Raw genomic sequence first — 12,809 nt, 5'->3', positions numbered from 1 at the left:
CCCTCTCAGCTTAGTACTGCTTTAAGGTTCACACTGTCGGTTTTCAAAAATTAAATGGTGAACATGGGTCAATATTCATTAAAACCTTAAAGTAATTAAAAAGTAATCCAAAAGTAACTAGTTACATTACTTTTTAAAAGTAATTGAAAAAGTTACACTACAATTACATTTTAAACAAGGTAACTTGTAACTGTAACGAATTACATTTTTAAAGTAACTTACCCAACACTGGCAATGTATAGAGTGCATTTCTGATTAGTTTAAAGTGATCTTCATTGAAAGGAACAGTGCTTTTCTTAATTTCTGATTAAGAATGTGGAGGCTGTTATGCTTATTACGTGAAAATGTTTGATTTGATTGTTCGTGGCCCAGACACCTTTTAATGTCCACATCACCATTGGGTGGTGGTTGTTTACATGTCATGTTACCCGAGCTCGGTCAGGGCTCTGCAGGTCTTAACTGAAGCACTTCAAATTCAGGGTTCGCGGGCTGCTAAAGTTTGCAGGCACTTCACAAGCAAGACTCGGTGCAATATTAGCCAACATTAGCACAATTTGATATGATTTAATAATGTCTTCGTGACCTTAATGAACACCAGTTGTTGTCAGTATCAAGTCGGGTTGTTATTTACATGCCACACAAACTTAGAAAACAGTCATATTCGTATGTTGTCATTGTCGTTTTTACACACTGAATATGAACTGTTGTTAACTGATTAATTTTACGAACCAATCTAACGTTGCATTCCTCAAGGACAGTTTGCTAGCTTGCTAGCTAGCAGCCGGTCATTGCACTGCAACCGCACTGACATGGCAGCTGAACATGCTTGCTCTTTTCACGACCACGCCCCCAGAGCGAATATTCATGAGCGAATTGTGCGTGGAAACCTACCGTAACCATTTGTGTACCGCGCACTGAGCGTGATGATTTTTTTTCCCCCCTCCTTCGATCAGAAATATTGGTAGGAACACGCCCATACCTAATTCTACGCATATGGTCTGTACAACGGAGCAACGTGTTGTCTTTTCACCATTCAGTGGATACTCTGGCTGGATAACTGTTGCATGCTGGGAGGCCCCGCCTCTGATAGAGAGCCGCGTGAGACAACAGAAAACACCGCGGTGTTTTATTTAGTCAATGGGTCAAGCTAATACTCTGGCAATTTCCCTATGTAGATATACAGTACGTAAATTCCGAAATCGCAGTAAAAAAAAAATTACCGAGTTCATTTTCATTTACCATACGATAAGTCTGTATATCGAATATCGCAACAGGCCTACTTACAATGTGCTGTGAGCGCAGCACACTGACACAGCTATCAGCCGGGAGAATGGCATTGTGGGGAATGGAGGAAAACGTTAACCGAGCTCTAGTATGCCAGTGAAAGAAGTTTAATGACGAAATGGATTAAGAATGAAGATTAATATGCAAGTCCAGTGTGTCCACTAAAGCTTTTGTTTGTTTGTTTGTTTGTTTGTTTGTTTGTTTGTTTGTTTGTTTGTTTGTTTGTTTGTTTGTTTTTGGGGGGGAGGATGGTCACCTGTAGGACCCCTCCCCGTGGCTCCTATTACAGGGCATTTGGACCTGAACAAACAGTTAAAGGAATCAGATTTAAGTCTTCACATTTATTTTACAACAATAACTAGAACAATTTTTACAGTAGAACTGCACTCCTGGTTTTTTTGTTTGTTTGTTTGTTTGTTTTTAAACTGGTTTACCTCTGTCCATCTATCCAAAGTGCCCTTTTTCTCAGCAACCACAAATGATAGCCACTTGGTACCAAATTTCAGCTTGGGGTTCTATACCGTGTATGGAGCACTTGCATGTGACGTCACAGCCGATCCAGATTGTGACAGACGCCATCTTGTCGGTCAAACGCCATATTTCCGCCTTCTACTTCTGCTTCTACTTCTACCGTTTCTTCTGGAAAACCCTACTATATACAATTCTACTACAACAGCTGCGGCTACAAGCTCTCCCTACCTGTGCACGTTTTTTATGTTTTTTGTGTGTATTTTTGCGTGTTGTTCGTCTGTACCGGACTTCAATATCCACTACAACTGTATGGACTTACTGGACATTGGTTTCCAGCAGAAAATGACGGTTTGTAGCGATTTCCATCGCATGCACAACATTCCGGACGAGAAAAAAAAAAAAAACATTCCGGACGAGATAGCGAGACCAGCGGGGTCTCCGTGGATTGTTATCGGAAGCAAAGCGAAGGAGGCGGCGCCAGGAGCGGAAGCAAAAGCGAGGCTGTAGAGCTGGCCTGTTGACTAAGCTCAGAAAACAGCTACTCAAACCTCCACTGCTAAGCCTCTATCTCTCCAATGCCAGATCCATGGTAAACAAAACGGATGATTTGGAATTACAGCTGGAATTACCTTATTCTATTCTATTCTATTCTATAATCGGCTGGTCAGTGCAGTACTAGTAATACTTAAGTGACTTACCCATCCAATGAGGATTATTTTCTTGTTTACAAGATGCCACATCTGAGTCGCTGACAAATCCTGAATTTCTGTAAAGATAACTGTCCAGAGATTTATAAGCATGCAGTGCTTCACCACTGAACAGCGAGGGAAAGTTAATGAGGTAATTATACACGTCTGGGTATTCCGCTGGCAGTTCCATATCCACTGACACGGTCGTGAAAACTATGTCCGGTAAGCCATAAGGGTCACTAATCTGTAGATCGTTTATTTTAGACATGTATCTAGTTATCTGTTCATTAGAAAAATGAGCCGTGTAGTCCGTCAGTTGACATTGATCCATTTTGTACACGAGTGCAGCAGTATTCAGCGGTGTTCTTTACCGACAAGATGGCGTCTGTGTACTTTCCGGTCACGTGACTGCAAGATCTCTATACCGTTTTCAGGTCTGTCGCACATCGACTTCCTGTTTACTGACTGTTCGTATAGGGTGGATTTACAAAATTTTCATAACACTTTTCTCAGCAACTACAAATCACAACTGCTTGATATTTGGTACCGAACTTCAGCTTGGGGTTCTATACCGTGTACACCATTTTCAGATCTGTCGCACATCAACTTCCTGTTTTCCGACAATGTATTTACGAAACGTATAGGGTGGATTTTAACACTATTTCAAGAAGCAAAACGCTATTTCAAAATGAGAGTTTAGCAGGATGCTATTTTAAATCCCCGGGGAGAGACACTGCTCTTTACTTACTCACTTCAGGGTTAATTATTTGTTGAAGTCAACATTCATAATAAGTGTCCTATTCCTTCGATTGCTTGTGTTCTGATATAAGCGAGAGCGGGGGGATACGTAAGTGAGCAGTAGCTCACAGCTGAGTTTGTTTGTTTGTTTGGGTTTTTTCTTTTCTTTTCGGACCTTAAAATGTGTGGTGGGGGGGATGGGGTGCCCCCCAATATAATGGCAGGGGAAACACTGAAGTCATTCAGGGTGTATTATTTTTCTTCAGATGTCCATTTCACATCGACCAGAAATGGATTTAATTAAATTGTTTACATTTTTCAGCTTAACCCAAATCAGACAAGGCATGTCATAAGTTTGCTGCTTTAGTTTTGCAGTGCATCCAAGAGACTGTCATTGCCAATAAATAATGAAAGCATATCACTACTTGGTATGTAATGATATATCGTACGAAAATTATTTCCATCCATCCATTATCTGTAGCCACTTATCCTGTGCTGGGTCACGGGCAAGCTGGAGCCTATCCCAGCTGACTACGGGCGAAAGGCGGGGTACACCCTGGACAAGTCGCCAGGTCATCACAGGGCTGACACATAGACACAGACAACCATTCACACTCACATTCACACCTACGGTCAATTTAGAGTCACCAGTTAACCTAACCTGCATGTCTTTGGACTGTGGGGGAAACCGGAGCACCCGGAGGAAACCCACGCCGACACGGGGAGAACATGCAAACTCCACACAGAAAGGCCCTCGCCAGCCACGGGGCTCGAACCCGGACCTTCTTGCTGTGAAGCGACAGCGCTAACCACTACACCACTGTGCTGCCCTATTATTATTATTATTATTATTATTATTATTATTATTATTATTGCTGGGTTCTCCAGAAAATTTGAAGTAGTGGGCTTAAAAAAAAAATTAAAATAAATAAAATAGTAGGCGAGTCTGGAATTTGTGGCGTGCCGAAAGCATGCTAATGCTGAGAGGGTCCGGGGGCATGCCCCCCTCAAGAAAATTTTTACGTTTAGATGTCTTCTGGTGCATTCCCAGCTAATAAATTACTAACCATTTCCCTGTAAAACACTTGCAAAATATGTCTGAAATTTCCCTCCAGGTGTGTGTGTGCTTGGCTTCCTCAGTTCCCCTCTGTAGTACGCTTCCTGGCTTGGTAACATAACTACATGGTGAGCTTCTCTGGTGCATGTGTAATATACTTGATGTGCTTCTGGTGTGGTTTGGTGTATTGTATAGTTTTAATTTCAGCATAAACATTTGCACACACTGAGTTATTTGCACTTTATAAGTATGAAGCCTTAGTGAAGGGACCAGACATCTCTATGGGAACTTCGGCACTCCGGGTAGCTTCTGGATATGAAAATAACAATTCTTAGATACGAAAATATTAACTGCAGATTTATGTATGAACCTGCAGAAAACGGACTTTATTTGTTCCACGGAAGGCTTTAGTTTCTTCTTCGGTGGCATTTTGTGAAAACCAAGTGAAGTCGTTGTCTGCAACAACCACCAACTGCGTCTTTACCGTCTGCTACGGCATGGTCACGTGGTCTGGCTCAGCCAATTAGAGTGCGAGAATCGATCAACAAATATGGTGTCACTTCCAGTCATGTTCAAATCAAAGACAATTTCGTGGTGAAATAATTGGATTTGCAGCAAATTATGGGCAGCAGAGACGATATAAATCGCTTGAACAATCCATCATGTCTTCCCTCTTGGCACATGATCGGCCTTGGGGCGCAGCTGTTTTAGGCCTGTAAATCTGCTCTCCAGCAGCTGCATAAAGTCGTCTTTTATCATCATCTTGAGGGCCTGCTGTCTGTCGACCCCTAAAAGATCTTCAATCTTCTTCCAACTCCTCCTTTTATTGAACAGCACAATTTTTGTAAGGCATCATTTGGCATTCTGCAGATGTGTGCGATGTATTTGAGGTACAGTATATGACACGTATCCTCAATTGACTGTGACTGTGTTATTTCATACAACTTTGTATTAAAGATCTTCAACCCCCAGTCCAGTTCCCCTTCTACTAGGGATGAAGGGTCAACCTCTCTCTTGCGTTGGTTTGTGGGGGGAGCGTTCTTCCTCGCAGAGCCCCCGGCTATCATCTTTCTTAAGAAGCCATTCCACACAGCATTTAAGCTGTTGCAGTTTGACACTTGTTAGTTCCCACGTCTGAGACTGTACACATGCTGTCAAGATTTTCATCCATGTATTGAGTGGATTTCACAGTCAATGAGTACATGTTTCAGCTCGTTCCACTTTTCAAAGGCTGATCCGATCCTGTGATGTAGAAACATCGATGACTTCCCAGTGTTGTTGATTAGATGGCCGAAATAGCGGAACTGCCTCACGTTCTTGATTTCTGTGTTGTTGACTGTCAGAAGACTACTTCTCGCTTGAATAGTCTCGTCTACATTGAAAGCCATAGTCCCCGTCTTTTTGTACGACATCTGCAGACCAAATGTTGAGAGAGTATTGTCATAGATCTCTAGGATTTTCTTCAGGTCGTTTAAGTTCTCAGAGAAGACTACAGTGTTGTCAGCGTACATGAGTTCTGTTGAAAGGCAAGGTTTTTTTTTTAACTGGGATCAAGTAGCCAGAGTAGACCATCTGTGTAGGCGGAGAAAACCGCCAGTCGCCGGCTTGTGGACATGTATGGTGTTATTATTATGCTGCACAATCTAGTTTTCCTAGCTGTAATTCCATTGTTTAGACAGCAGAGGGCGCATATTACAATAGCAGGAATACTTGTGACTTCAACATGGGCGGAAGTAACACAGCTCTAATGCTTCAAAAATGCACACAAAAAAAGATCTAAAATGGGAAAGAGCTGTTGTGTGATTGACGACAAATAAAATAAAAGAGAAGCAAATGGAGGTAGTACAAGTGTTCATAAATGTTTATTAAGAAAAGGCCTGTTAACTTTTTTCACTTTTAATAAAAGGAATATTTTAGTTAATAGGCTGTTATATTTTGCTCCAACTTTAACAGATGTGGGTAAATAATTATTGTTGGTTATTAATAAAATGAACTTTTTAAAATTTAACTAAAGGAATATTTAAGTTGGTAAGAAATAGGAAAATAAATGTTGCTTTTTTTTGATAAATGAAAAAAAATTTTCAAAAATATCATGGGGAAAATCAAATTGTGAACCCAATATTGTGAGTCAAATCATGCATCGAATTGGGTGAATTGTTACATGACTAATCACTACCAAGCTAGCTTTGTGCATACCGCACATCTAAAGACACTGTGACATCTATTAATCCGCATGCTGAACCGAAATCCGAGCTGGTTTGCTTTCATACTGCACATAATTAAAGAAATCAAAGAAGGGAAAAGAATGCTGGCTGAGGAGGGTGTAGTGCTGAAAACACGCTCGTAAAACTCATTTCATTCATTACTCAGAAGTACGACGACAGACAAATGTAAACAAACCTTTGTCAAGTCTGTGTAGAAATTACAAAAATTGGAATGTGGTGAACACAGAGCTGACACCAAATAAACATTTCGATAATTCAGACATTCTGTGCGTGTTATCCACTGTTTATTTGCTCTTTTTTGTTTGTCCGTCCAAATCCTCTGCCATTTCTGATGCACTTTCGCGCTGTGCTTTCGCTCAGGTTATTTACCAAAAAATACTGCAATGAAGAAAAAAAAAAAAAAGCATTTTGTTGGGTTCACTTCCTGAAGTCTAGTCAATTCAGAGTTGACTCATTTTTCTCACTTGAAGTCTGACTCTGTCTGAAATCACTCACTCGTTCACTACTCCCTGCTCACTGTATAGGGAATTACTCTATAGAGGACTATATAGTGAGCTCATTGATGAACTGAAAAACCGCTTTCGGACACTACTCCGTCGCGCCGTTATTTACGTCATTACTGTCGCACAATTAAAACGTATCAGATTAGTCAGCTGGTGGGTTTTCAAAATAATAAATACATGCATGTACAGTATTTTTTTGTGATCGACCCATATTATACTGAGCGCATTTCCCACATCAATAAATACAAAAGTGCCTGCATCTTTAAGTTTTTTTTAAAATCAAGGCTGAATACATTCTTCTTTGTCTCTGATTTTTATTAAATCAGATTTGGGACTTTTGATTTCTTTCACCGCAACCGCAGTGCATTATGGGATATATAGCTTTGGTTAGTGACCATCGTTGTACACTACTTTTCGTGATGCATTGTGGGATACTTTGAGTGCACTATATAGGGTGTAAATAATCCTCACTATACATTCGGACAGCACTACGAAACGGCGTCCCCACTATATAGTGAGTAGGGAGCGAATTCGGACACAGGGTGAGATACTGAACAAATCTAAGGGGGTGTGTCCATACGGAGTTTTCCTCTGAGAGGAAATACTGGCTTCAAACCAACATATCACCACTCTAACTGCTATTATTCTATCCACATTCACTGGATATGAGCAATCGCGCACTCTGATTGGCTACTACTAGGATATCAGTTTATATACCGTGAGTAGAGAAAAACAAAATGGCGGCGCGTGTTGCTGAACCAACCGAGGACGAAATAAAAACTCGAAAACAAAGCCACAAAAAAGCAACAAAATGTGGAATGAAAATATTTGATGGTAAGAACGTATCTTTTTTTTTTTCTCAAGAATTATTATTATTATTATTATTATTATTATTATTATAGCATTTTTCACAAAATGCTATTGTCATGTTGCTGTCATTTTTCATCTTGAAAATTTGTTGTTGTTGTTTTTTTTTTCTTTTTTAAGACTGGTTCAAAAGCTCAAAGAAGTTTGAAAATTACATCACTGAAATGTCCAAGGAAGAATTAAATAAATGTCTAAAACTATTCTATACTTCAACAAGACAGCACTTTCTACCAAAAAAAAAACCAGCACTAAAGTCAATTTGTGCAGCCGTTGATAGGTTTTTAAGAAGTCCGCCTAAGCGGAAATGATTTTGTCAGAAGTTTTGTATACAGTTTTTATTTATCGAATTTGCAAAAAAAATTGCTCTGTTTCTCCAAATCCAGTGAATGTGGATATAAATAAAAAAATATTCCACGAAATCGAGTCGTACATAAGCCGATTGTTTTATTATATGATGAACCGGCATCATATAGTTCATGATGGACAGACACGGCCACAACAAGCTTCTCCTCCGTTTTCTTAGTTACCATGGTGACAAGTCCCACCCATACGATTGAATGCCTGAAAAGGCGCGACAGTGACGATAGCAGCACCTTTCTGAAAAGTTGAGCTTTTCAACTAGAAATGCTCGAAGCAGCTGCACAAAAACGGCACGACGATTTTTCACTCGGCGGCCGCATACACTCAAGTCACTTTATTTGTACAGTGCTTTTAAAGATATTTTTGGGGCTTTTTCACCTTTATTGGATAGGACAGTGTAGAGACAGGAAATGAGCGGGAGAGAGAGACGGGGAGGGATCGGGACATGACCTCGGGTCGGAATCGAACCCGGGTCCCCGGATTTATGGTATGGCGCCTTATCCACCTGAGCCACGACGCCCCCTTGTACAGTGCTTTTAACAACAGACATTGTCGCAAAGCAGCTTTACAGAAAATGAAAGACTTTAAAGGGGTACCAAATATAATATATACAGTTGCTGATGTGACAAAGTAACGTATTAAGTATTCTATCAAATTTATATACTAGAAAACAACGAAATATCTTGGTAATTGTAAATATAATAGTCGGTACGCTAAACGGCACAAGAGTCACCATTTTTAAAAGACCGTGACGTCAGCCCTACCCACTGCACTAGGAGAGAAGCGTGTAATCGTGGCGTCGGGCGCATCAAGTGAAAGCGACAGCTCTGTCGAATCATACGAAGAGATCCCGCAAGACACACCGCAAGCAGGCTATGGCTTAGAAGGGTACCAGTTTGAACCTAGGAGAGGTACTCTCGACTCCGGTGATGAAATAAGAGAAGAAAGCTCGGATGACGGCGAGGATGAGACTGATGCTGACCATGGGCATGGCGAGCGTGGGGCAGAGCGTCTGCGTGCAGGTGACACGGCGTGGTGCTCGTGCGGAAAATGTAACATGGAGTTGCTCACGAGTCCAGCAGAATTTATTTGCTGCAATGAGATAGGCGCCACCCGTGGACTTGCAAAATCGTCGCAAGAGGCAGAAACAGGTATTTCACACGTGCTATTCCCAACCTCAATGAGCCAACACAACTGAGCACATACATACGTCATGAGTGTTACGCAGAGATAATGAACATGCATTCTGATTGGATAAAATTAATATCATGGCGGGCTGTTCAAACTGTGGAAATAGTTTGCTCGAGCTACTTTCAAAACACTAACTTTCCAACCTTAGAACAAAAAACTTTTGTAAGTCTTGAATAAGGTTCATCAATGTGTGTTTTATTGTTATATTTACTCTATATATTGCCCTCTGTTCCCCTTTAAACATCTCATCTCATCATCTCTAGCCGCTTTATCCTTCTACAGGGTCGCAGGCAAGCTGGAGCCTATCCCAGCTGACTACGGGCAAAAGGCGGGGTACACCCTGGACAAGTCGCCAGGTCATCACAGGGCTGACACATACAACCATTCACACTCACATTCACACCTACGGTCAATTTAGAGTCACCAGTTAACCTAACCTGCATGTCTTTGGACTGTGGGGGAAACCGGAGCACCCGGAGGAAACCCACGCGGACACGGGGAGAACATGCAAACTCCGCACAGAAAGGCCCTCACCAGCCACGGGGCTCGAACCCGGACCTTCTTGCTGTGAGGCGACAGTGCTAACCACTACACCACCGTGCCGCCGACTTTAAACATACAAGCTAATTTTCTCCCTAGTATATTTATTGGGAGCATTTGAAAAAAGATGCTGCCTTTCAGGAAAAATGCGATGTGGACACTCGCTCTTAACTCCGGTACAAAACCAAAGAAGCAAACACGAAACATGTCTTGGATGATCGATCGCATTTGGATTATCCCCCCCCCCCCCCCCTTCAAATTGTCCTCTGCAGTAAATCGTCGTCAGTGAAATGCCAGCGGGATGAAAGTATTGGAACCCAGTTTCAAACCCTTATTGTGTAGTACAGAAATAATGTCGAGATAAGCATGTCTATTCATCATGGCTGTTTTTAGTATTCTCTAGTCTGGAATCCGTGCACTGACGAAAAATAATGTGTTGCTGTCATGACGAGAAAGAAAAGCACTGCGTCAACTGTTTGTGCCATGGCGCCCTGAGCTAGTTTGGTATTTTCGTACTTTTTTCCACAACTTGCTTTGTGTTGGTCCTCTATTTTTTTTCTTGTTAATCGTTATGGGAAGAGCAGTCAGAAAAATGTGACTCGTTGTTCTGTAAAGATTTTGAGAAGCTAAAATGTGTGTGTGTGTGTGTACAGTGATCGTGCCCATGCCTTCAGAAGACTCCAGTGTCCAGTGTGCTTCCAAGCCCTCAGCACCAGAGTCATCGGCTAAACCAGCTCCTGCAGTTCCAGCCTCCACTGTTAAAACCCCTCCAGCCGACAGCACCGAGGCCAAGACCAAAGCTAAAGCAGAGAAGAAAGGTGAGTCTGAGGACACGGTGAGGAAACTGTACTTGTATGTTGCCAGAATTCATCCCCACCAGCTTCTTAAAGGTTTCCCACAAAGTCAGACTTTCTGGTGATGATACACGGGGCAACTTTTTGGGCAGTGTTGCTGGCAACCAGGTGAGACACAGGGCAACTAATTAGGGCGACAGGCAATTGGCAACAACCAATCAGATAAGAGCAAATCTATTGCCAGGGAATCAGACCCCGCAAAGATGAACACTGAAACATTTGCAGCCGTCACTTTTTTTATCTTGGCTTCAGTCTTTATTTTGCTTAAAGGCTGAATTTTTCAAGGATTTCAAGCAAGTCCAGTTTCCTTCTTTAATACCTACGGTTTACGATGACCTGAGTGACCTGAGAACCTTCAGACATAATGCCTTGAGAACAAGTGATTTTAATGTTTGTAGGATTTACAGTGTCTTGCAAAAGTAGTCATCCCCCTTGGTGCTTGTCCTGTTTTGTCGCATTACAAGCTGGAATTAAAATGGATTTTGGAGGGTTAGCACCATTTGATTTACACAACATGCCTACCACTTTAAAGGTGCAAATTGTTGTTTTATTGTGACACAAACAATAATTAAGATGGAAAAACAGAAATCTGGAGTGTGCATAGGTATTCACCCCCTTCCGTATGAAACCCCTAAATAACAGCTGGTCCAACCAATTCACTTCATAAGTCACATAATTAGTTGATTAAGATCCACCTGTGTGCAATCAAAGTGTCACCTGATCTGTCACATGATGTCCGTATAAATCAACCTGTTCTGGAAGGACCCTGACTCTGCAACACTACTAAGCAAGCAACATGAAAACCAAGGAGCCTCCAAACAGGTCAGAGACAAAGTTGTGGAGAAGTATAGATCAGGGTTGGGTTATAAAAAATATCCCAAACTTTGAATATCCCAGGGAGCACCATTAAATCCATTATAGCAAAATGGAAAGAATATGGCACCACTACAACCCTGACAAGAGAAGACCCCGCCCACCAAAACTCACAGACCGGGCAAGGAGGGCATTAATCAGAGATGCAACAAAGACACCAAAGAGAACACTTTAAGCTGTACACTCCACAGAGTGGGGATTTATGGGAGAGTGGCCAGAAAAAAAGTCATTGCTTAAAGAAAACACGTTTGGAGTTTGCCCAACAGCATGTGGCAGGCTCCCCAAACACATGGAAGAAGATTCTCTGGTCTAATGAGACTAAAATTGATCTTTTTGGCCATCATGGGAAACGCCATGTGTGGCACAAACCCAACACCCTGAGAACACCATTCCTACAGTGAAGCATGGTGGTGGCAGCATCATGCTGTGGGGATGTTTTTCATCTGCAGGGACAGGAAAGCTGGTCAGGACTGAAGGAAAGATGGATGGCACTAAATAAAGGGTAATTTTGGAGGAAAACCTGTTTGAGTCAGCCAGAGGTTTGAGACTGGGACGAAGGTTCACGTTCCATCAGGACAATGACCCTAAACATACTGCTAAAGCTACACTGGAGTGGTTTAAAGGGAAACATCTAAATGTTTTGGAATGGCCTCGTCAAAGCCCAGACCTCAATCCAGACCTATGCACACTCCAAATTTCTGTTTTTGCATCTTAATTATTGTTTGTGTCACAATAAAACAACAATTTGCACCTTTAAAGTGGTCGGCATGTTGTGTAAATCAAATGGTGCTAACCCTCCAAAAATCCATTTTAATTCCAGCTTGTAATGCGACAAAACGGGACAAACGCCATTATAACCAGCACATGAACTCATGCATTTTGGAATTGGTCCAAAAATAAGTCAAGGTGACACAAGGTCAAATATCTGAAATAATTGTTGTTCTGTGGCTTCCTGTTTGAAGGTTATTTGAAGGCGTGGAAATTAGTAACAGGAAGAACTAGACTTTTTGGCATCAGAGACATTCCTTTGAACACGGTTGAAGTCGAGTTCTCCTCCTTGTTTTTTGCTTTGGGATATTTTGTTTGTTTTATTTTGTTTCCGTCAGCGGTCAGACGCATTCACACACTTTAGGCAGCAGATCAACAATGAAACTATC

The 12,809-nt window shown here is 41.6% G+C and overlaps 1 protein-coding gene across 1 annotated transcript in view; it reads left to right on the top strand.

The window, feature by feature from the left end:
• Positions 1-12,809, top strand: part of aimp1a (aminoacyl tRNA synthetase complex interacting multifunctional protein 1a) — a 100,062-nt gene that overhangs the window by 49,241 nt on the left and 38,012 nt on the right. Inside the window, exon 4 of the mRNA XM_060926463.1 lies at positions 10,579-10,743. Coding sequence (XP_060782446.1) covers positions 10,579-10,743 — 165 coding nt within the window. The remainder of the gene's footprint in view (positions 1-10,578; positions 10,744-12,809) is intronic.

This window comes from Neoarius graeffei, chromosome 7 (genome assembly GCF_027579695.1).
Source record: "Neoarius graeffei isolate fNeoGra1 chromosome 7, fNeoGra1.pri, whole genome shotgun sequence".
In the NCBI taxonomy this organism is placed as follows: domain Eukaryota; kingdom Metazoa; phylum Chordata; class Actinopteri; order Siluriformes; family Ariidae; genus Neoarius; species Neoarius graeffei.
Note: the sequence above shows the minus strand (reverse complement) of the source record. Positions and strands in the feature narration are given on the sequence as shown.